The 24,986-nt window shown below is 49.3% G+C and overlaps 1 protein-coding gene across 8 annotated transcripts in view; it reads right to left on the bottom strand.

Moving 5' to 3' along the window:
• Positions 1–1,646: 1,646 nt before the first annotated feature.
• The window catches only part of CUX2 (cut like homeobox 2), a 319,403-nt gene continuing 296,063 nt past the window's right edge, over positions 1,647–24,986 (bottom strand). For 7 of the 8 annotated variants that reach the window (XM_016924219.4, XM_054663544.1, XM_016924221.3 and 4 more), the window contains 4 exons: positions 17,501–17,770; positions 13,721–13,909; positions 10,166–10,439; positions 1,647–4,677 (listed from right to left, as the gene is read on the bottom strand). In XM_016924219.4, the coding sequence (XP_016779708.2) occupies positions 3,876–4,677; positions 10,166–10,439; positions 13,721–13,909; positions 17,501–17,770 (1,535 nt within the window). In that variant the 3' untranslated portion in view covers positions 1,647–3,875. The remainder of the gene's footprint in view (positions 4,678–10,165; positions 10,440–13,720; positions 13,910–17,500; positions 17,771–24,986) is intronic. The other variant, XM_016924220.4, reaches the window with a different exon arrangement.

Here is a 24,986-nt window from a genome sequence, read left to right as displayed (position 1 = left end):
CACCACGCCCAGCTAATTTTTGTATTTTTAGTAGAGATGGGGTTTCACCATGTTGGTCAGGCTGGTCTCGAACTCCTGACCTCATGATCCACCTGCCTTGGCCTCCCAAAGTGCTGGGATTACAGATGTGAGCCACTGCGCCTGGCATTTTTTTTTTTAATAGTCTCACTTGGCCGGGCGTGGTGGCTCACACCTGTAATCCCAGCACTTTGGGAGGCCGAGGCGGGTGGATCACGAGGTCAGGAGATCGAGACCATCCTGGCTAACATGGTGAAACCCCATCTCTACTAAACAAAATACAAAAAATTAGCCGGCGGTGGTGGCGGGCGCCTGTAGTCCCAGCTACTCGGGAGGCTGAGGCAGGAGAATGGCGTGAACCCGGGAGGCAGAGCTTGCAGTGAGCTGAGATCTCGCCACTGCACTCCAGCCTAGGTGACAAAGCGAGACTCCGTCTCAAAAAAAAAAAAAAAAAAAAGTCTCACTCTGCCCACCCAGGCTGGAATGCAGTGGCGCAATGGCTCACTACAGCCTCTGCCTCACTACAGCCTCTGCCTCATGGGTTTAAGCAATTCTCGTGCCTCAGCCTCCCGAGTAGCTGGGACTACAGGTGCCCACCACCACGCTTGGCTAATTTTTGTATTTAGTTATCGAGTTCTTACTGCCATGCAGTTTTACGCATATGCATATGCATGTATATTATTCACAATGACCTTCTGAGTTGGCTGCTGTGATACCCCCATTTTGCAGATGAGGAAACTGAGGCCCCAGTTATACAACTAGGAAAGGTGTGATGCTATGTTGGTCAACAGGAAGCCCCTCTTGGCATTTTCCCATCGGGGCTGGGGGCACTAACCACTCACACACTGTACAGAGGTGGGCACAGCTTACAAGCTGGTTCACTTGCTGGTTTAGGGGTAGAGTGCAGTTTTGACTCCTCATACCAGGCCCTGGAGTCTGAGCAGCTTCTACTCTGCTGCAGGCTGGTCCACAAGGCACACTTGCCAACCCAGATGCCCACAAGGCCCAGGCAGGTTGCACAGTTGAGGGCTGAAGCAAATCATGGGCATATGCCCCATCTAAAGGCAGCCAGCCCTCATCTGGCTGTTGTCACATTGGAACGTGGGCCCAGTGTGGCCAAGATCTTGACTATTTCCTGGAGAAGCTCATAATCATGCTTTTTAATGGGACATGCCCATTAAATGTTGGCCATTTCTTTTTTTTTAGAGAGGAGGGTCTTACCGTGTTGCTCAGGATGGTCTCAAACTCCTGGCCTCAAGTGATCCTCCCACCTTGGCCTCCTAAAGTGCTGGGATTACAGGCCTGAACCACCATGCCCAGCCAATGTTGGCAATTTAGAAACCAGGCTTAAATTTTTTTTTTTTTTTTTTTTTTTTTTTAGAGACAGGGTCTCTCTCTGTTGTCTATGCTGGAGTGCACTGGCAATCATAGCTCACTGCAGCCTCAAATTCCTGGGCTCAGGCAATCCTCCCACCTTGGCCTCCCAAAGCACTGGGATTATAGGTGTGAGCCATTGTGCCTTAAAAACTAGTTTTAAAAAATACCATTTTGTAAAACATCTCTGAGGGCCAGATCTGACCTCCAGTTTGTACTCCTAGCCCCAGAACAAAGAAGCAAGACACCCAGAATTATTATACAATTCTGTATTTAGCGACTCGTTTACAGAACGTGTTCCTTTTTTTAAAATTTTAAACAAAGTTCATCAATCTCTCATAGAAACGGTTTGTGTATGTGTGTGTGTTTTTTTTAACCGTTATAGGACGTGAACCTGACAAAGTTGTTCACGGGTCCGCTAGCTTTAAGTACAACAGGATTTCCATGTTCAAAAGACTATACTAAGTGCTTAATCAAATCCCGTCACACTAAAGCCAAATTTAGTTCTCTAGGAATCGGAGTCTGCATATAAGCCTGGATTTCAACGTTGTGTTGGTTTCAACAGTAAAAAGTGGTGTGTTCCCCCACGGTTGTCTTAATTGCAACAGGGTGGTGGTGGCTAAAAGATGTTTCATTTCTTCCAGATTTGATTACTCTGAAAATGGTCACTGTTTCCTATTGTCAAAATATAAAAATACCTTCATCTGGATAAAAATGTATACAGTGGAAAACTCTTCAATGCATAGCCTGGGTGTATGGAAAAGGTTTTCCTTCAGGGTTTGTGTTTTGTTGACTGTTTGGTGTGGAGACTGCAGCCTGGGCTGGGTGTGAGAGTTGGGATTTCTGGAACGGTCCTTATCTGTCCCCTTCTGGTTGCCGGGTTTTGCCCATATGATTTCAAAATGCTAGCTACATCTTTGAAACCTCCATCGGCCATCTCACCCACTGGCATTACATCGGCATTGATTATATTCACCTTCTCATCTTCATTCTGGGGAGTCACTCAATTCAGCCTTCCCATGGACAGTTTGAAAAAGGAAACGTAATAAAAACAAGGGAGAGAGATTCAATAACCAATATGGTGGCCGTTCTATCCAAATTGGGAACTCTCACCCTAGAAACCATGCCAAAGACGCTGGAGGAAGGGTTCCTCTGAGTTGGGGGTTAAGTCTCTGCTCCCCAACAGGTCATGCGTTGGAAGGTAGGAGGATAGATTTGGAGGCTGGGATATGGTGAACATGCTGCGATGAACTTGGCCTTCCAGAGTTCTGCATGGACTTGGAGTTGCAGATGCCTTCCAGAAACAGCACCACGGTCAACTTGAGAAAGAAGATGGCGAGAAGGGGAGCTGGGGTCTCTAGTTTGATGAATCTACTTTTTGGCGCTGGTTACTAAGCTTCAGTGGTCATGGGATGACCAACACTGTCACTTTTGGAAAACACCAAGAGGGGAAGATGGTGGCCACAGTCTTGCTCTGGAATACCCACACTCCTACAAGTGGGGAAACTTCCTGGGTTGTGCCTATGGTTCACATGGGAAATGGGGTCGCTCTGGCTCAAACGCCACTCTCCAAGCACCTGCCCCATGCCCACCTTTCCAAAGGATCTGGAAACACTTCTTGCCTATAGATGGACAAGATGGATGTCTGACCTCCATGGCCCACAGGTTTCTAACTAGTGAGACCTGTGTAAGCAGTTTGTTCTGTACCATGCTACATCTCATATAGGACGGTTGGGCCACAGCCCACATCTCTACAACATTTACAATGGCACGGACATTCTGTTATCAAGCTTGCAAAACAGACCACCAGAATGAAACACATCCTCAACGGCATCGAGGTTTTTGTTTAGAGTCTTTCGGACTTTCTCTTTTTAGCACAGTTTCTGGAAGGGCAGTAGCATTGCGCTGTGTCTCACAGACAGATGTGGAAAAAAATCGTGGTTCAAAGGTTATCTAAATTTTGGTCAGTCTTACAGTGTTTTGTGATGGCTTTGAATAATTGTCTTCTTTTAATCTCATCTAGTGGCAAAAACGACACAACTTCAGTGTATACTTCGCAACAGTTGTGACAGCATCCTGATTTTATAACTCTCTGTAATATCAAAACAGCATCAGCTGGGATAAATTCCAAAGGATCCTTTATTAAAATATCTAAAAGAGGTCTATAAATATTTATTTATTTTTCTAAAAGAGTTTGGAGGTTTCAGGTGAATATGTGGTGCCATTTTGCTTCTGCCTCCTGCAGAGGGGTCAGGGTGAAGAGGGGCAGGGGGGTGCAGAAAAGTGGAGGCAATGGCATTTGACCCACCTGCTCATACAGCTTCATAGAACTAGGATTACAACAAAAAACGTAAACGGCATAACATTGCTGTCCACATTTTGATGGTTGAGTTCCTCCCTCCCTTACCCCATCCTGTTGAGGAAAGTAAGTGCGAGAAGGAAGGTAGTTACCAGGGTATGTCCCTTGCCCCCTCACCCTGCCTTCAGAACTCCCACTCCAGGGCCTCCTCCCGATTGGCAGCCCGCTCTAGTCGGTAAATGATGCTGTTCAGATTGGCCATCTTCTCATGCCGCCGCTGCAAGTTGGGGTTCACCTTGGCACTGGGGTGCAAGGCTCCAGCCATGTCAGCAGTGGGGCTGGCACTCGGCACTTTGGCAGGGGGGGCGCCAGGTGGGGATGGGGAGATGGGAGCTGAGGAGGAGGGGACAGGTGACACAGACATCATGAGGCCTGGTGAGGAGGCGGCCGAGGGCGAGTTCAGTGACACCTCCAGGCTGCAGCGTGAGGACTCTGAGGCTGACTTAAAACTTAAAGGGTCCAGGTGAAGTCGCTCCCCGGCCTCACTCTCCTGTTGGGGATGAAGTGAGGGACAGTCTGCGGTGGATCCACCTGGAAGGAGGGGCCCGGGAGCCACTTTTGGGAGTCCATCATTACCCGGAGGGTCGGGATGCTCCTCTTTGGGGGGACCCTGGCCTTTGTCCAGCTCCCCTAAGTCCTGGGGCTGGCTGCCTGCCTCTTCCTCAGCGTCCTCCTCCATCTGTTCCTGCTTGATCCTCACTTGGGCCTTGTCCTGGGTGGTCAGGGGTGTGCTGTTCTCCTCAGGGCCCTCCTGAAGCTCTAGTTCCTTCACGGTTGGCTTCTGGTCCTCAGTCTCAGAGTCAGGGCTCTGCGGGGTGGGGTCTGGGTGGGAGTGGCCTGGCGGTAGGATTCCAGGACCCCCACTTGGATCAAGGTCTGGCTCATCCTGGGTCCCCTCCACCAACATCTCCCGGCGCATCCGGGACCTGGGGCAGAGACGGCGGTGAGCCTGGGGCTGGACAGGGGACTCCCAAACCCTGGACTCCATCTGCATACATGGCATTTTGGTCCCACCCACTGCCCTGGGGCTCTCTAGGCACTAAGCCTCCATACTTGCACCATCTTATTAAGTCTTCTCAACAACACCACAAGGTGGGCGCTATTATTATCTCCACTTCACAGGAAACAAGGCTCAGAGATGTTAAGTGACTTGTTCCAGGTCACACAGCTAGTAAGTGGCAGAACCGAGACTTGAACACACGACTACTGAATCCCAAAGCTCATGATCTAGACCTGTGCTGGCCAACACAGCAGTTACTGGCCATACATGGCTCTTGAGTGCTTGACATGAGGCTAGTCCACATTGACATGTGCTGTAAGGGTACAATACACACCAGTTCTTAGGCTTAATACAAAACAAAGTGAAAGATCTCATTAATAATGTTTATATTGGGCTAAATCAAATAAATGATTATGATTAATTTTATCTCTTTTTTTTGAGACAGAGTCTCACTCTGTCACCCAGGCTGCAGTGCAGTGGTGCGATCTCGGCTCACTGCAACCTCTGCCTCCTGGGTTCAAGCAATTCTCCTGCCTCAGCCTCCTGAGTAGCTGGGATTATAGGCATGTGCCACAATGCCTGGCTAATTTTTGTATTTTTAGTAGAGACAGTGTTTTGCTATGTTGGCCAGGCTGACTTGAACTCCAGACCTCAGGTGATCCACCCACCTTGGCCTCCCCAAGTGCTGGGATCACAGGCTTGAGCCACTGGGCCTGGACCCAATTATTTTCTTACAGCAAATGAAGTCAAGAAATTTTAAGTAACTTGTCCAAGGTCATAGAACAACAGGGGTTTCTGTTTCCTCAGCACCTTCAATGCTGTGGCTCCCTGGCCATTTATGTTAACAATAAAGTATACTAATATAGACTATTAGCAACTATATAGTTACAAACATAATAATAATGGGCGCTTATCATGTGTTGGGCACTAGGCTAAGCACTTTTTGCGGTTTTCTTTTCTTTTCTTTTTTTTTTTGAGATGGAGTCTCGCTCTGTTACCCAGGCTGGAGTGCAGTGGCGCAATCGCGGCTCACTGCAACCTCTGCCTCCCGGGTTCAACCTATTCTACTGCCTCAGCTTCCCGAGCAACTGGGATTACTGGTGGGCGCCATCATGCCAGGCTAATTTTTGTATTTTTAGTAGAGGCAGGGTTTCACCATGTTGGTCAGGCTGGTTTTGAACTCCTGACCTCAAGCAATCCACCAGCCTCGGCCTCCCAAAGTGTTGGGATTACAGGTGTGAGCCACCGCACCCAGCCTGTTTATTTCATTTTCTGTTAGGTTGGTGCAAAAGTAATTGCATTTTCTGCCTTTTTTTTCTTTTTCGTGTAACTTTTTTTTTTTTTTGAGATGGAGTCTCACTTTGTTGCCAGGCTGGAGTGCAGTGGGGGCACGATCTTGGCTCACTGCAACCTCTGCCTCCCGGGTTCAAGTGATTCTCCTGACTCAGCCTCCCGAGTAGCTGGGACTACAGGCGCACGTCACCATGCTAATTTTTGTATTTTTAGTAGAGACGGGGTTTCACCATGTTGGTCAGGCTGGTTTTGAACTCCTGACCTCAAGCAATCCACCAGCCTCGGCCTCCCAAAGTGTTGGGATTACAGGTGTGAGCCACCGCACCCAGCCTGTTTATTTCATTTTCTGTTAGGTTGGTGCAAAAGTAATTGCATTTTCTGCCTTTTTTTTTGCTTTTTCGTGAAACTTTTTTTTTTTTTTTGAGACGGAGTCTCGCTCTGTCACCCAGGCTGGAGTGCAGTGGCGCGATCTTGGCTCACCGCAAGCTCCCGGATTTACGCCATTCTCCTGCCTCAGCCTCCCGAGTAGCTGGGACTACAGGCGCCCGCCACCACGCCTGGCTAATTTTTTGTTTTTTAGTAGAGAAGGCGTTTTACCATGTTAGCCAGGATGGTCTCGATCTCCTGACCTCGTGACCCACCCGCCTTGGCCTCCCAAAGTGCTGGGATTACAGGTGTGAGCCACTGTGCCCGGCCTTTTTTTTTTTTTTTTTTTTTTTGAGATGGAGTCTCACTTTGTTGCCAGGCTGGAGTGCAGTGGGGGCACGATCTCGGCTCACTGCAACCTCTGCCTCCTGGGTTCAAGTGATTCTCCTGACTCAGCCTCGGGAGTAGCTGGGACTACAGGTGCACGTCACCATGCTAATTTTTGTATTTTTAGTAGAGACAGGGTTTCACCACGTTGGCCAGGATGGTCTCGATCTCTTGACTTCGTGATCTGCCTGCCTCGGCCTCCCAAAGTGCTGGGATTACAGGTGTGAGTCACTGTGCCCGGCCTTTTGTGACTTTTTATTTTAATGGCAAAACCATTTTTTAAAAAAATGGCAAATCCTTTAAAATGGATCAAAAAACATTTTTTTAAAAATGGCAAAAACCAGCTGGGTGTGGTGGCTCATGCCTGTAATACCAGCACTTTGGGAGGCCAAGGCAGGTGGATCACTTGAGGTCAGGAGTTCTAGACTACCCTGGCCAACATGGTAAAACCCCATCTCTACTAAACAAAAAAAGAAACAAAAGTGGCAAAAACTGCAATTACTTTTGCACCAACCTAATATAATAATCTCATTATGATACACTAGTCTGATTTGCACTGATAAAGGAGACCAGGCTGAGAGGGCACAGGAACTGGCATGGTCGCAAGGCTCTGAACCTAGCAGTCTGGCTTATATTTTCTTGCCCCTGCCTCCCTGCTCAGGTCCTGTGGGGCCCCATCCCAGGATCCTGGGCCTGGAGGAACTGTGAGGGGTCACCTAGTCCGTACCGTCTCTCAGTCCCCAATCCCTCCAAAAAGGTGACCTTGCCCACCTTCCAGAGCTCTCCCCCACCTCCCTCAGCTCCCTCCAGTGGGAAGAGCTTCGATGGGGAGGGACTTTGTCTTGTTTTCTGTGGCGTCTGGTACAGAGTAGATGCTCAGTAAACATTTACCAAATGAAATAATGTGTTCTTCTGTAATTATAACCCTTTGAGAGTTCTTTTGAGAGTGGAATTCTCTCTTCTCCTTTGTGCAAACTCCTATTCATCCCTCAAAACCCATCTCAAATACCACTTCTGTAAAGTCCTCCCCAGGCAGAATTCCCTTTTCCCTTGGCCCCTTGTTCCTTCCTGTTTCACAGCATTTATTAGATTATAGTGAAATGTTCTGTTTTATGACTGTAAGATCCTTAAGGGCGGGGATTGGTTCACTATGCATACATTAGAAATGTTTGTTGAATGAATATGTTGGATAATAACGGAGTGCTCAGTTCCTGTGGGGAATCAGAGAGGAGAAGATGTCCCCATATCCCCCAGGGAGGGAAGGAAATAAGCAGGCTTTAAGGACCTATGTCATTTGTTATTTGGCAGGCTCTGCTCTGAGCCAGATGATAAACCATATTTTATTTTATTTATTTATCTGTTTGAGACAGAGTCTCGCTCTGTCACCCAGGCTGGAGTGCAGTGGTGTGATCTCGGCTCAAAGCAACCTCCACCTCCTGGGTTCAAGTGATTCTCGTGTCTCAGCCTCCTGAGTAGCTGGAATTACAAGCCCCTGCCTGGATAACTTTTGTATTTTTAGTAGAGATGGGGTTTCATCATTTTGGCCAGGCTGGTCTTGAGCTCCTGACCTCAGGTGATCCGCCTGCCTCGGCCTCCCAAAGTGCTGCGATTACAGGTGTGAGCCACTGCGCCCGGTCAAAACCATATTTTATAATGCGTTTATACCCAGAGTTATTTCATTTGATCTATAATCAAGCATTGCGGGATAGGTATTAGGTTCCTCATCTGTAAAATAAGGGTGAGACGTGGAGAAGTAAAATGACTTGTGGGGGGATTGGGGACTGAGAGAGGGTATGGACTCAGGTCTATAGGACCCTGGTGCCCAGGAGAGAGGAGATGCTGAGTTGCTCCTCCCACCAATCTCCTCTTTCCTTGATTCCTTGGGGATCAAGAGACATTCTCTCCCCCTGGAATGGATGAGTAGATTTTCTTCTCTGGTACCATGTGGGCACCAGAGACTTTTCCTGCTCAGGAAGCTTGGCAGGGGTGTGGCGGGGGATGTTCCTCAGAGATGGTCCTTGAAATCCCCCCAAGTGTTCTTTACAGAGGTCTCCTCAGAGCCAGCCCTGGGACTAAACTCCTAGGAAGCTCAACCTACTTCAGGCCAGTGACTTGTGAGACCAGGGAGTCAAGAGTGGGAAGAGCTATGGAAAGAAGCAGCCATTGAAGTAGGAATCACCCACTCTCTGAGGTGGTGGAGCCTGAAGAGGATACCAGGGGGTTTTTCTTTCGGTTTCAGGGGTAGGAGGGGCCAGGAGCCCCAAATCAGGGATCCACCCTGAGGCTCAATGAATAGTCAGGGTTCCTCAGGCCTGTACCCCCAAATACCCTTCCCTGTCCCTTCTTTGAGGCAGACGCAAGGCAAACCAGGGTGAAATAATAATAAAAATAATGACAATAATCATATCAATACCCACCACATACTATGTGCTGGATATTTTTTTTTTTTTTTTTGAGATAGTCTCACTCTGTTGCCCAGGCTGGAGTACAGTGGCACAATCTCGGCTCACTGCAACCTCCGCCTCCTGGGTTCAAATGAGTCTCCCACCTCAGCCTCCCAAGTAGTTGACACTATAGGCATGCACCACCACGTCCAGCTAATTTTTGTATGTTTCAAAGAGATGGGGTTTCATTATGTTTCCCAGGCTGATCTCGAACTCCTGACCTCAGGTGATCTGTGCACCTCGGCCTCCCAAAGTGTTGGGATTACAGGTGTGAGCCACCGCGCCTGGCCTACACGCTAGGTATTTTATGTAACTATGTTAGTCTATCAAATCCTCTGTGCAACTCTATGAAGTAGATCCTGCTACTGTCCACCCCATTTTACAGGTGAGAAGACTGAGGCTCAGGGAAGTGAAGAAGGCTCCACAGCTGAAAGTGATGGAGCTGGGATTTCTTCCACATTTGCCTGTGTTTTAAATTTTTTTTTTTTTTTTTTTTTGAGATGGAGTCTCACTCTGTCGCCCAGGCTGGAGTGCAGTGGTATGATTTTGGCTCACTGCAGCCTCTGCCTCCTGGGCTTAAGTGACCCTCTCACTTCGGCCTCCCAAGTAGCTGGGACTACAGGTGTATGCCACCGCACACAACTAATTTTTGTAGTTTCTTTTGTAGAGACGAGGTCTCCCTATGTTGCCAGGGCTGGTCTCAAACTCCTGGGCTCAAGTGATCCTCCCACCTTGGCCTCCCAAAGTGCTGGGATTACAGGCATGAACCACTGCACTTGGGCCTGTGTTCTATATCTAAGTGCCTATGTGATGGGGTCTCCCATCTCCCAGAGGCCATGTGGGGCTCCCTCCAGGCCCTGGGATGGGGAAGGGGTCCCACCTGGATTCTGCCACCCGCCTGTGGGTACGCCCCCATAGTCCCACCTGTAGTTGTGGAACCAGTTGATGACGGTGTTGGTCTTGAGGTTGAGCTGGAAGGAGAGGAGCTCGATGGTCTGCTGCGAGGGGTAGGGTTCCAGCTGATAGGCCTTCCGCAGTGCCTCCTTCTCCTCGGGTGCCAGCACCACCCGGGGCTTCTTGATCTGCAGGAGGCTCAGGTCCTGGGGCTGCAGGCAGGGGCTGGGGCACTCTGAGCGGGTGGCCGGGGACTCACTGTCTGAGCCAGTGCTGATGAGGCCATAGCGACGTTTCAGGTAGGCTGGGGCCAGGAAGAGAGGGAGGGCTGAGAGGTGGTGTCCCCACCCCAAAAGTTCCTGGCCAGCAGGAGTTCCATGGTGGGAGTGCATCTGTCAGGCCCACTCGGAGGCCATCATGCCGTAAGCTTAGAGGCCCGCCCCCCAGCCTTTCTCCCTCCTCACTCTCCTTCTGCATCTCCCAACCCCCAACCCCCCGCCACAAGATGCTAGCCTGACCTCGCCCGCCCGGGAGCCCTGGCATGAGCGAAGACTCAGGAGCATTCCTCACGCATAGGAAGCACTTGAAACAGGGTGCTCTACAGTATTCTCTCTGTTTTTGTAGAGACAAGGTCTCACGCTGTCACCCAGGCTGGAGTACAGGGGTGCAGTCATGGCTCACTGTAGCTTCAACCAACTAGGCTCAGGCAATCCTCCTGCCTCAGCCTCCCAAGTAGCTGGGATTACAGGTGTGAACCACCACCCCTGGCTAATTTTTAATTTTTTTTATAGAGATGGGGTCTCTCTCTGTCACCCAGGTTGGAATGCAGTGGCACAATCACAAGTCATTGCAACCTTGAACTCCTGGGCTCAAGCAATCCTCCTGCCTCAGCCTCCTGAGTAGGTGGGACTACAGGTGCACGCCACCATGCCTGGCTCATCGTTTTGTAGAGTGTTTGAAATGCTTGTTCCCTGGTGCCATAAAGAAATAGCACTTGAATATAAATTTAATTTACTCAGTGAGGCCATTTTTATACTTTCTATAGAAAGGGTACGCCCGCCAGCAGTTTTGCCACTAGAGTACACCGAACAAAGGAGACAGGGTCATTTATAACCTGATGCTTCCACCCTACTGCTGTGTCCGGTTTCCACTGGCTGGAACAGGACTTCGCATGCTGTGTTTGTCCTGACTGGCTAGCAACTTAGAACTTTTTAAAAGAGGTAAAGGCAGAGGAGAACAAAGGAAGGAGGAAGTAACTTGTGGAAAAAGTTGAGAAAGGTAAAAACACCTTTAAATAAGGAAGAGGAACAGGCTGTGACCTAATGCTTGCTTGGACCACTATAAGCATGCCGGGGCAAATATTTAGGCTAAATCCTGGGAGCTAAGAACGTAAAGTACATTGATGTCTTTATCACGGCTAGCAGATATTTAAGAATGTTAGCACAGGTCTTTGAATAAATTTTGCTTCTAAGAGAAGTTACTATTTTCCTAATTAAATGGGGAGGAAAGTCTTTGAAGGGGAAACTTTATTTTTTACATAAGAATTAGAATCTCACTCTGTTGCCCAGGCTGGTCTCAAACTCTTGGCCTCAAGCAATCCTCCCACCTTGGCCTTCCAAAGTGCTGAGATTACAGGTATGAGCCACCACATCTAGCCTGCAATATCCTCTAGATTGTCAGAAGCATCGCTGAATTTCTGAACAGCCTTCGGTGGGCAATAGGTAGGGACAGTAACTTAAATGACTTACTGACTGCATGGTGCATCTTGACCCCAGATCATGAAGATGTTGGGGAGAAAAAAGCCCACTTCAGAATGAAAGAAGGTATGAGGGTCTTACTTAATCCTCACAGCAATGCTTTGTGGCTCTGAAAATGCATTTTTTTTTAGATGGAGTCTCGCTCTGTCGCCCAGGTTGGAGTGCAGTGGCACGATCCTCTTGGCTGACTGCAACCTCCACCTCCCAGGTTCAAGCGGTTCTCCTGCCTCAGCCTCCCAGGTAGCTAGGATTACAGGCATGCATCATCATGCCCAGCTAATTTTTGTATTTTTAATACAGATGGGGTTTCACCATGTTGGCCAGGCTGCTCTTGAACTTCTGGCCTCAAGTGATCCATCCACCTTGGCCTCCCAAAGTGCTAGGATTACAGGTGTGAGCCACCACATTGAGCCAGCTCTCTTGTTTTCAGAAATAGAGAGCAGCCAGCTCTCTTATTTTCAGTAACTAGCTTGAGGTTGTCACACGGCAAGGAGGTAGAAGGTCAAGTTCTCAACCACAGCATTGTCTGATGATGATGGCCCAGCCCTAGGTGCTCTCCACAGTCTGGCGTGTCCCTGGGTCATCACACGACCTGCCCTCACGCCCTGGATGGCAACTTCAACTGCTCCTATCTTATCTTCCAATGGACTTTGAACCTTTGGAAATATAGAGGAATCCTTGATGCATAGCATGAGACTGGGTGCCCAGCTCAATGCCAGCTTATCTTCCATCCAAATACTAACCAGGCCTGACTCGGCTTAGCTTCCGAGATCAGCATTCCGGGTGGTATGGCTGTAGACAATGCCAGCTTATCTTATCAGGATATAATGTCAGACAATGTGAGAACTTGCAATCTCCTTGCCCAGCCCTACAAGAGACGGTTCCTGGTCCTGTCCTTTGTTATGTAGAATCTGGGTAATGGGCCAAGGGCTGATCTACAAAACAGGGGGCTGAGGCAGAGGAGGGAGGGAGGTACACAGAGTTTTGGGAAATAGACAGTTGGGGCTGGCAACAGACTTTGGTGTAGCTTCAGAGGTGTGAAAGGACACCAAGAGATGGGGTGTTAGGTTTCCTTTTGTTTCTTTCTTTTTTTTTTTTTGAGACAGAGTCGTTCTGTCGCCCAGGGTGGAGTGCAGTGGCGTGATCTCAGCTCACCGCAACCTCCACCTCCTAGGTTCAAGTGATTCTCCTGCCTCAGCCTCCCAAGTAGCTGCTATTACAGGTGTGCACCACCATGCCCAGCTAATTTTTTATTTTTAGTAGAGACAGGGTTTTGCCATATTGGCCAAATTGGTCTTGAACTCCCGACCTCAGGTGATCTGCCTGCCTCGGCCTCCCAAAGTGCTGAGATTACAGGCGTGAGCCACTGCACCTGGCAGAGTATTGGCTTTTCATGGGAGAGGTAGTAAATATTTACAAATTTTTTTAAAAATTGGAGATGGGGTCTTACTGCACTGCACAGGCTGGAGTGCAGTGGCTATTTACAGCTTTGATCATAGCACATTGCAGCCTTGAACGATCCTCCTGCCTTAGCCTCCCAAGTGATCCTCAAGCAATCCTCCTGCCTTAGCCTCCCAAGTGATCCTCTTGTCTTAGCCTCCCAAGCAGCCAGGACTACCCATGCCCTGCCACTGCGACAGGCTGTAAATATCTTCACTGCTTTCAATCACATTGTTACATTGTTTTTCAAGGTTGCAATTTCATGCAGTCCCATAGTAGGCTGAGACTGGACCATGGGAGCCCTGGGTTTATGTGGGTTACAGCTAGATATGGTTCTGGGGAAAATCTGAGACCCAGTGCTGGGGCCCATCCTCTGCCCAAGTCTTACCTTTCTTCTCCAGCTTCTTCATATCCCTCAGCTTCTCCACGTTATGGGGGTCATTGAGCCACAGCTGCATGCGGACAAAAGGCTCCCGCCCCTTCAGGCTCAGCTTGTGCCAGGGTTTGGGCCGGGACAGCAGGTCAGACACGGAGCCCTGTGTCAGACCCAGGATGCTTTCCCCAAACAGCCGCTGCCCTGGGGATAGGGGAGGGGAGCAATCTGTTACCCCAGGCTGGGCAGAGAAGCCTACTCCCAGGAGAGACATGGAATAGGCCAGAGACACAGGGGAGAGCCTCGAGGCTATCTCCACTGACTCCGAAGGGAGGGCCAGAGACGGCGGAGGACCCACACCTGATGTGAAGCCGAGGGGGATCTGTCTGTAAAAGAGATTTGGGGGCAGGACGAGGCAGCAACCAACAAAAGAGCTTTTTTTTTTTTTTTCTTTTTTTGAGACAGTTTCACTTTATTGCCCAGGCTGAGCGTAGTGGCATGATCTTGGCTCACTGCAGCCTCTGCCTCCCAGGTTCAAGCAATTCTCCTGCCTCAGCCTCCCGAGTAGCTGGGATTACAGGCACGTACTACCACACCCAGCTAATTTTTGTATTTTTAGTAGAGATGGGGTTTCCCATGTTGGCCAGGCTGGTTTCAAACTCCTGACCTCAGGTGATCCATCTGCCTTGGCCTCCCAAAGTGCTGCAATTACAGGCGTGAGCCACTGGGCCTGGCCCAAAAGTGCTTTTTTAACTTAAGAGGTTCTTTACTCCTAGGAGATTCCTGAAATTGTCTGCCAACATCATACACACAAATTTGTATCACCGTGTTGGAGGATAATTTGACAGATTCCATCCCAGTTTTAAATGTGCACAGCTTCGGAGCAAGCAGTTCCACTGCCTGGGATAGCTGCACTTGCCCAAGTTCACACAGATGCACACAGACTTATTTTTAGAGGCAGCAGGAAAGTGGAAAAAGCCAAAATGCCCATCAGTTGGGTAAAAAACTGTGGCACATCCATGGCCTGAAACACTCTCCAGTGGTGAAAAAGAATGCGGGTAATAGAATTATTCTAACGTGGGTGGAAGGGTGCCCACAAAATAGTGTTCATTTTTTCTTTTTTTTTTTTTTTTTGAGACAGGGTCTCACTCTATCACCTAGGCTGGAGTGCAGTGGTGTGATCTCAGCTCACTATAACCTCTGCCTCCCAGGTTCAAGTGATCCTCCCACCTCAGCCTCCCAAGTAGCTGAGAGCACAGGTTTAAGCCACCACACCTGGCTAATTTTTGTATTTTTATTTTTCATTTTTTTGGGGACAAAGTTTGGCTCTATCACGCAGGCTGGACTGCAGTGGTGTGATCTTGGCTCCTTGCAACCTCTGTCTCCTCGGCTCAAGCCATCCTCCTGCCTTATCCTCCCGAGTGGCTGGGACTATAGGCACACACCACCATGCCCAGTTAATTTTTCTATTTTTTGTAGAGACGGGGTTTTGCTGTGTTGCCCAGGCTGGTCTGGAACTCATGCCCTCCAACAGTCCTCCCGCCTCGGCCTCCCAAAGTGCTGGGATTACAGGTGTGAGCCACTACACCCAGCCTAGTGTTCATTTTTCAAAAGCAAGTTGCAACGCAATATTTGTATCATTTCGTCTACACAGAAAAAAAAGGAGAGGAAATTAAGTGTATATATGTTCTTATATGTGTTCAGAAAGTGTCAAAGAGACATTAAAAAACTGAAGTGTGGGCTGGGCACGGTGGCTCACACCTGTAACCCCTGCATTTTGGGAGGATGAGGCGGGAGGATCACTTGAGGTCAAGAGTTCGTGACCAGTCTGGCCAGCATGGTGAAACTCTGTCTCTACTAAAAATAAAAAAATTAGCCAGGAGTGGTGGCTCAGGCCTGTAATCCCTGCTACTAGGGTGGCTGAGGCAGGAGAATCACTTGAACCTGGGAGGCGGAGGTTGCAGCGAGCTGAGATCGTACGACTGCACTCCAGCCTGGGGCCTGGGTGACAGGAGACTCCATCTTAAACACACACACACACACACACACACACACACACACACACACACACACACACACACAACACTGAAGTGTCTGAGAGGCCAATGGGGAGGGATTTATTTACTTTTTTAGTAACTTTTTTTTCCTGTACTTTTCGGTATACTTTAAAACAATGAATATGTCTTATTTTTATAACAGGAATTGTAGTGAAAATGTTGGGGTTTGCATACATCCCTCTGGGAGGGGGGCATCACCTGCATTTAAGACTCAGAGGAATTTGTGTCCCAAAAAGGGAAAGAGCCCTAGAAGAGATTTTTCCACTGTGGCCCAAGAGGGCAAAGACTTCAGCCCTGGGTGAGGACTGAGCTGGAGTTCCGCAGTGATTGGGGTTCTCCACGTCTTCCTGGAAGGAAGTTTTTAAAGCCGTGGGCTGAGAATTCCAGGTCCTCTCAGACCTGCATTCACTTTGTCCCATCCCAGACCCAGGTCAGAGCCAGATGCCTCACACAGGGTCCTGGATGCCCTGGGGCTGACTCCAGTGCCCTGGGATCTCACCGTGGGCACTTTTGTCTTTTTTTTTTTTTTAATTTAACTTTTTTAGAGACAAGGTCTTCCTCTGTCGCCCAGGCTGGAGTGCAATGGCATGATCATAGCTCACTGCAGCCTTGAATTCCTGGGCTCGTGCAGGCCTCCTGCCTCAGCTTCCTGAGGACTATAGGCATTCACCACAATGTGTGAAGTTTGTTTGCATGAAGTTTGCAGCTAATTTTAGGAAGCTTTTTTATTTTTTATTTTTTTGGAGATGGAGTCTCACTGTGTTGCCCAGGCTGGAGTGCAGTGGTGCAATCTCGGCTCACTGCAACCTCCACCTCCTGGATTCAAACGATTCTCCTCAGCCTCCCGAGTTGCTGGGATTCCAAGTGCATGCCACCACACCCGGCTACTTTTTGTATTTTTAGTAGAGATGGGGTTTCACCATGTTGGCCAGGCTGATCTGGAACTCCTGACCTGAGGTGATTCGCCTGCCTTGGCCTCCCAAAGTGCTGAGGTTACAGGCGTGAGGCACCGGGCCCAGCCTGTTTTTTATTTTACTGATTGACTGATTTTTTTTTTGAGATGAGGTCTCGCTCTGTCGCCCTGGCTAGAGTGCAGTGGTGTGATCCGGCTCACTGCAACCTCTGCCTCCCAGGTTCAAGCAATTCTCCTGCCTCAGCCTCCCAAGTAGCTGGGACTACAGGCATGTGCCACCATGCCTGGTTAATTTTTTTGTATTTTTAGTAGAGACGAGGTTTCACCATGTTGGCCAGGCTGATCTCGAACTGCTGACCTCAGATGATCCACCTGCCTGGGCCTCCCAAAATGCTGGGATTACAGGTGTGAGCCACCATGCACAGCCATTAATTTATTTTACAGACAAGGTCTTGCTCTGTTGCCCAGGCTGGCATGCAGTGGCATGATCATAGCTCACTGCAGCCTTAAACTCCTGGGTTCACGTGATTCTCCTGCCTCAGGCTCCTGAGTTGCTAGGACTACAGGCATGCACCAACACGTGTGAAGTTTGTATGCATGGAGTTTTCAGCTAATTTTAAAAAGCTTTTTTAAGATATGAGATCTTGCTATGCTGCCCAGGTTGGCCTCAAACTCCTGGCCTCAAGCGATCCTCCCTCCCTGGCCTCCCAAAGCACTGGAATTACAGGTATGAGCCACTGGGTCCCAGCTCCAGACACCTTTTCAAGGCAAGTAGGAGCCAACCCAGGTGGGAGGCAGCCTCTCCGATTCCCACCCGCTCCGTACCTAGATTGTTGTCTGTGAGGACCTCCTTCACCCTCTTGGTGATGGAGTACGTGTCCAGCTCGGGGGACATGGCCACGATCTCCTGGATGCCCCCTGGGGCCTGGCTGCCTGAGTACATCTTCCCGCTCAACGAGGAGCTGGAGCGGCCCTCTGGCTGCTGGTTCTCCTTGCTGCTCTCCAGGGACAGGCTCAACGGCTCCTGGGAGCTCTTCTCAGGCTCTGTGGGGCTGGGGGGTGGGGATGGTGAGGACCTTGGTTCTGTGGGACTGGCTGTGGGCCACAGAGAAAGAGAAGGTGGTTACTATAATCTGGCACAGACACATCCACTTTCGGGAGGCTTGCTTCTTACAGCCAAGAGTTGCCAAACACCCATTTTGCAACCACTGTAGTAATAATCGCTCAGGTAGGGACCACCCTGGATGCTAAAACTAGTGGATGAAAGTTTGATGAGGACTGGACTGGGATTTCTACAAAGTCTCCAAGTATCTCCCCACATGATGCTTAGCAATTTTTTTTTTTTTTTTTTTTTTTAAGACGGAGTCTCGCTCTGTTGCCTAGGCTGGAGTGCAGTGGTGTGATCTCGGCTCACTGCAACCTCTGCCTCCCGGGTTCAAGCGATTCTCCTGCCTCAGCCTCCCAAGTAGCTGGGACTACAGGCATGCGCCACTACGCCCTGCTAATTTTTTGTATCTTTAGTAGAGACGGGGTTTCACCATGTTAGCCAGGATGGTCTCGATCTCCTGACCTCATGATCCACCCGCCTCAGCCTCCCAAAGTGCTGAGATTACAGACATGAGCCACCACACCTGGCCGATGCTTAGTAATTACAAAGGGAAAAGTAGCCACTTTACAGTACAGAGACCTGGTTGGACTCTCTCTGTCACCCAGGCTGGAGTGCAGTGGTGCGATCTCGGCTCACTGCAACCTCTTTCCCGGGTTCAAGCGATTCTCCTGCGTCAGCCTCCTGACTAGCTGGGATTACAGGCACTGGTGGATACCATCTTAACCAATGATCCAAGTTACTATCACCAATCACAGGGCAAGTCAGCAACATGGGCCTCCTGAGAGGATGGCCTGAGAAGGACATGGCATCACTTCTGTGATATTCCCAGCCCCAAGTACACAGCCTGAATCTGATTTCAAGGGAACATCAGGCAACCAAACTCAGACTGTCCAGGAAATAACAGCCTCTACTCTTCAGAAAGGGCAACACTGGAAAACAAAGAAAGGCAGAACTGTCGAAATCAAAACATGAAAACTAAACACAAGTGATCTTGAATCTCATCCTGCACAGGGAAAAGAAATTTACATATTTTATTTAATTAATTCATTTTGAGACAGGGTCTTGCTGTGTTGCCCAGGATGGAGTGCAGTGGCTTGATGATAACTCACTGCAACCTCGACCTCCTGGGCTCAAGTGATCCTTCCACTTTAGCCTCCCAAGTAGCTGGGACCACAGGTGTGCATCATCATGCCTGGCTCATTTTTCTTTTTTTGAGACAAGAGTTTCACTCTGTCTCAAAAAACTTCACCCAGGCTGAAGTGCAGTGGCATGATCTTGGCTCACTGCAACCTCCACCTCACGGGTTCAAGAGATTCTTGTGCCTCAGCCTCCTAAGTCACTGGGATTATAGGTGCATGCCACCACACCCGGCTAATTTTTTGTATTCTTAGTAGAGACGGGGTTCCACCATGTTGGCCAGGCTGGTCTCAAACTCCTGATCTCAAGTGATCTACCTGCCTTGGCCTCCCAAAGTGCTGGTATTGCAGGCGTGAGCCACAGCACCTGGCCAAGATTTATATATTGTATCTAAAAATTTATATAGCTCATAAAGGATATTATTGGGACAACTGAAGAAACCTGAATATAGATGGTGGGATACATGCCAGTATTTTACCACTGTAAAATTTCTTGTTTTTGGAAAGCACTTGTTGAAGCATTTAGGGCTAAAGGGACAAGATGTCAATGAATTCCTCAAATGGCAGAGAAAGAGCACGATTGTGGCAAAATTAATAACTGTTCAAACTGGGTACAGTGCAGGGAGTTTGCTGTTCTACTGTTTCAATTTTTCTGTAAATTAGAAGTTACCTCAAAACGAAAAGTTAAATAAACGGCAACAACTAAAGAAGTCAGCAATGATCTACAAGTTCAACCACAGGAGATTGGCTGAATAAAATATGGGGGATCCCTGCAGTGGGCTCTTCCGAGGCAATGAAAGAAAATGTAATGAAAAGATGTCCATGGTGCAATGCCACATTAAAAAGCTAGATTGGGGCCGGGTGCAGTGGCTCATGCCCACAATCCCAGCAATTTGGGAGGCCAAGGTGGGAGGATCACCTAAGGTCAGGAGTTGGAGACCAGCCTGGCCAAATGGTGAAACCCCGTCTCTACTAAAAAATACAAAAATTAGCTGGGCATGGTGGCACATGCCTGTAATCCCAGCTACTCGGGAGGCTGAGGCAGCAGAATCGCTTGAACCTGGGAGGCGGAGCTTGCAGAGAGCCGAGATCACATCACTGCACTCCAGACTGGGCAATAGAGCAAGACTCTGTTTCCAAAAAAAAAAAAGGTAGACAGATTTTTAAACTACAGTTTTCATTTTTCTTTTTTTTTGGAGATGGAGTCTCACTCACTCTGTCGCCCAGGCTGGAGTGCAGTGGCATGATCTTGGCGCACTGCAACCTAGCCTCCTGGGTTCAAGTGATTCTCCTGCCTCAGCCTCCCCCATAGCTGGGATTACAAGCGTTTGCCACCACACCCGGCTAACTTTTGTATTTTTAGTAGAGATGGGGTTTCACCATATTGGCCAGGCTGGTCTTGAATTCCTGACCTCAAGTGATCCACCCTCCTCGGCCCCCCCAAAGTACTGGGATTACAGGCTTAAACTACCATGCCGGGCCCATTTTTCATTTTTCAAAAGACATTTTGTGTGACTATATATTGGAAAAATGATTTGAAAGATATCTGGGGCTTGTGATCTCGGGTGGATGACTTTGCCAAGCCTCCGTCCTTCCATCTGTTAAATGGGGCCATAAGACACGTAGCATTACACATACTACTTGGGGCCATCGAGAGACCTCCATGAGATAACGTGGGGCAAGGGCCCACCTCCACCTCCTCTACCACCTCCACCTCCTGGGGCATTAGAGGCACCCATGGGAGTCCCAGTGTGAGCTGAGCCTCCTGAGAAACCAGGAAAGGTGGGAGCGTCCCCAGGGAGGCACCCCTAATGGGTTGGCAAGCATGGTGTGGGGTCTAGGAATCCCAGCACTGGCCACACCTAATCCCAGCAAATTAGAAAAAGATGCCTCTTCCTTGAGGCATTCAACTGCCACCTGCTGGAAACTTGTTAAAATAACCATTAAAATGTATGACAGCTGGAAGAAAGGGGAGCAACAGCTTTACTTTCAGAAGAGACATCCTGAGCCCAGGATGGGTTCCTTCCTTCTCTGTCGTGGGTGAGTTGGTCACTCGGATCAGACCACTCCTATGCTCCAGAATCATCAATGGCTCCCCATTGCCCCTTGCGCAAGAAATGTCTATCACCTTGTCTTGGTGATTAAGGCTCTGAACTCCCTTGTCCCTGACAACTGGAGCTACAGCATTTCCCTCACTCCCCTTCACAAACATCTAGGCTCCTCTCTAAACCCCTATGTCTTTGCTCAGGCTGGTCTTGCCATCCTGAGGACTTTCCTTCTAATCTTGAACTCCTATGCATTCCTCAAGATCCAGTCCTAAATGTCCCTTCCCTGAGGTCTATTAGACTTTTGGGGTCTAATAGCACCTTGAATATATATTGTCACAGTTTGCTATAATTTCTTGCTTGGGCCAGATCTCTTCCTTACTGATGACAATGATGATGATGTTAATAAATTCCCTTTATTGAGTACTTACTACATGCCCAGTGTAGTATTATGTGCTTTATGCCTATGATCCCTCTCTCTTTATATATATATATATGTATGTATATGTATTTTTAAATAGAGATAGGGTTTCACTATGTGGCCCAGGCTGGTATCAAACTCCTGGGCTCAAGTCATCCTCCTGCCTCGGCCTCCCAAAGTGTTGGGATTACAGGCATGGGTCACTGTGGCTGGCCAATGCTCATGATCTCAAGTGACCCTCATGACACCTCTAAGAGGTAAGTGCTATGTCATCCCATTTTATGGGTGAGGAAACCGAGGTTCAGAGAGGTTAGACAACGTGTCCAAGATCACACAGCAATAAATGGCAAAGTCAGGACTTGAGCTGGGGTTGGGTTATGCCCAACACTGTCCTCTCATCTACCAACTGTGAGCCCCTTGAAGGCAAGGACTACAAGTTAGTCACAGGTGAGTCCCCAGAGCCTGGGGGTGGGGCAGGGGCTCTGGGCAGATGCCTATGGAGTAATTTCAGCCAGGATCCCTGAGTACTCCTGAAGAGGGCAAGGTGAAGCCCCTGAGTTCGAAGTAGCAGCATCACGGCCCTTTGTGACCGTGAGGTCTCAAGAAGTCTATTGTGCCCCCAGCCCCAAGTGAGCTGATCCTGGCCATTCAGGTAGCATCCATGTGATGCCAAGGCTGACGTGGGCATGTTCCAGGCTCACTGTTACCAACACTGATGCCATGTTGGTGTGGGAGGGCCAGTCTGGGAAAGTGAGAGTCTGTCCTAGGTGTCTGCCCACTGTTGGCAGCAGGAGAGGGGCTGGGGCCAGCTGGAAAACTGACGGTCTTTGGGCCGGGCATGGTGGCTCACGCCTGTAATCCCTGCACTTTGGAAGGCCAACGCGGGTGGATCACCTGAGGTCAGGGGTTCGAGACCAGCCTGGCCAACATGGTGAAACCCCATCTCTACTAAAAATACAAAAAATTAGCCAGGTGTGTTTGCACACACCTGTAGCCCCAGCTACTCTGGAGGCTGAGGCAGGAGAATTGGTTGAACCTGGGAGGCAGAGGTCGCAGTGAGCCAGGATTGCGCCACTGCACTCCAGCCTAGGTGAAAGAACAAGACTCCACCTCAAAAACAAACAAACAAACAAACAAAAAACACAAAAAACTGAGGGTCTTTGAAGGCATCTCCCTCTTGGAAAACTATCTGCACCCATGTCCCAACCTAGAGGGCCAAGAAGCGAAGCGAACAGGATGACATGGAGATGATTGGCAGGAAAGAACACAGCCACCCCCCCAATCCCACTCCCCCAGGGAGAACCCCGCCTTTCTGACTCCTCTGACTGAGAATCGCTTCTGACGAAGTGATGGAAAGATTCAGAAATTATCTCTATCAGGAAGACTGTGCTAATTACAGGGCTGGGGGAGTCACATGTGAACAACTGGGTTATCTGGAGAGGGAGGCGACGACAGGGAGAGGCAGGGTCTTCTTGCCTTGCTGGGCTTGTGGGTGGGGTGCCAGACAGGGCTGTGGGCAGCTGGGGACAGGAGAGAGAGCAGAGTGACCAACCCATCCCAGTCTGCCCGCGACTTTCCTTATTTTACTACAGAAAGTTCCAGATCCTGGGAAATCTCTCTCTCCTGGAGAGATAGGGATGGTGCAAGAGAGATGAAAAGAGAGCACTGGAGGGACAGGGAGGGTCAGGGAGGAAGAGACAGAGCAAACAGAGGGGGAGAGAGATGGTGAGAGAGGCAGGGGGAGAGAGAGAGTGGGGTGGGGGGAGGAGAGGGAGAGAGGGAGAGGGGGAGGGGGGGAGAGAGAGAGAGAGAAAGAGAGAGAGAGAGATAGGTGAATCAAAAAAATGCAGAGTGAGAAAAACAGAAAGAAGACACTGGAGGTGACTGGGTGCAGTAGCTCATGCCTGTAATCCCAGCACTTTGGGAGGCCAAGGTGGGTGGATCACCTGAGGTCAGGAGTTCAAGACCAGCCTGGCCAACATGGCAAAACCTGTCTCTTCTAAAAATACAAAAAATTAGTTGGGTGCCTGTAATCCCAGCTACTTCGGAGACTGAGGCAGGAGAATTGCTTGAACCCAGGAGCCGGAGGTTACAGTGAGCCGAGATCACACCATTGCACTCCAGCCTGGGCGACAGAGTGAGACTCTGTCTCACACACACACACACACACACACACACACACACACACACACACACACAAAAGAAATTGGAGGAGAGAGACAGAGACCAAGAGAGAGACAGAGGGAAGACAGGGACTGTGTATGGGGACAGGACAGGGCTTCCTTGACTGCTTGAGAATTCTGAGAAACCTCGGATGGAAGGGTCTGGAATACTGATGCTGCCACGGTAGGTAGCGCTGATTATACCCAGGGCTGCGCCTGGCAGTGGACGTGGGGATAAGGGCGTGCTTTATAACCCTCCCATGGCATCTGGCTCAACTTCAGTAACAGGTATGGTCAGGGTTCCAGTGCCGGTCCCTGCCCGCCCCAGTGGCCAGGGCATACACAAGCGGGGCTTGGACAGGTCCTGACACCCAGCCCCACAGCCAGACTCTGTGGGACTTTGTGGGCAATGGATACACCCTTTTGCTTCCAGGCCCAGTGGGTTATGAACAAGCAGAGGCTGTGAGGGTGGCTCTGCCATCACCTCTCTCCCTAGGGCCAGCAGCTACAGTAGCCACCTCCAGGCCTGATTCCCTCATTATTATTATTATTGTTTTTGAGACAGGGTCTCGCTCTATTGTCCAGACTGGAATGCACTCACTCCAGTTCACTGCAGCCTTGACCTCCTAGGCTCAAGCATCCTCATACCTCAGCCTCCTGAGTAGCTGGGACTACAGGCACCTGCCACCATGCCCAGCTGATTTTTGTATTTTTGTAATTTCGTACAGAAGGGGTTTTGCCATGTTGGTCAGGCTGGTCTCAAACTCCTGACCTCAAGTGATCCGCCTGCCTTAGCCTCCCAAAGTCCTGGGACTACAGGTGTGAGGCACTGTGCCTAGCCTTGGCTTCCTATTCTGGGAGAGCAGGGGACCCCGCCACCTCTACTCACATCCCTTCCCAGGCCGTGCATGGTCCCACCTCCTAGCCGCTGCCTGTGCCATTCCTTCCACAAGGAACACCATTCTCCATCTTCTCTGCTTACCTCTATCCTACCTGTGGTCAAATCCTTCCATGACAATAAAATCTAAAACCAAAACAATCAGACATTGGGGAAATGCAAATAAAAACTACAGTGAAATACCACTTACACACCCACCAGGATGGCTAGTGTCAACAAATGGGAGATAACCCATGTTGGTAAGGACCTGGAGAAACAGAAACCCTTTGAACTTCCTCAGTAAGTTAAACACAAGAGTTACCATATGATCTAGCCAACTGTACTCCTAGATATATGTTCGAAGAACTGAAAATGGGGGTTCAAACACAAATATGTACACAAATTTTCATAGGAGCATTATTCAAAATAGTCAAAATGGGGTCTATCCATACAACGGAATATCATTTAGCCATAAAAAAGGAAGGAAATTCTGATGCATACTACAGCCTGTATGAGCCTTGAAAACACGTTAACTGAAAGAAGCCAGCCACAGAAGGCCAAG

This window comes from Pan troglodytes, chromosome 10, assembly GCF_028858775.2.
Source record: "Pan troglodytes isolate AG18354 chromosome 10, NHGRI_mPanTro3-v2.0_pri, whole genome shotgun sequence".
In the NCBI taxonomy this organism is placed as follows: domain Eukaryota; kingdom Metazoa; phylum Chordata; class Mammalia; order Primates; family Hominidae; genus Pan; species Pan troglodytes.
The sequence above is the reverse complement of the archived record's forward strand: the minus strand, read 5'-3'. Positions and strand labels throughout refer to the sequence as shown.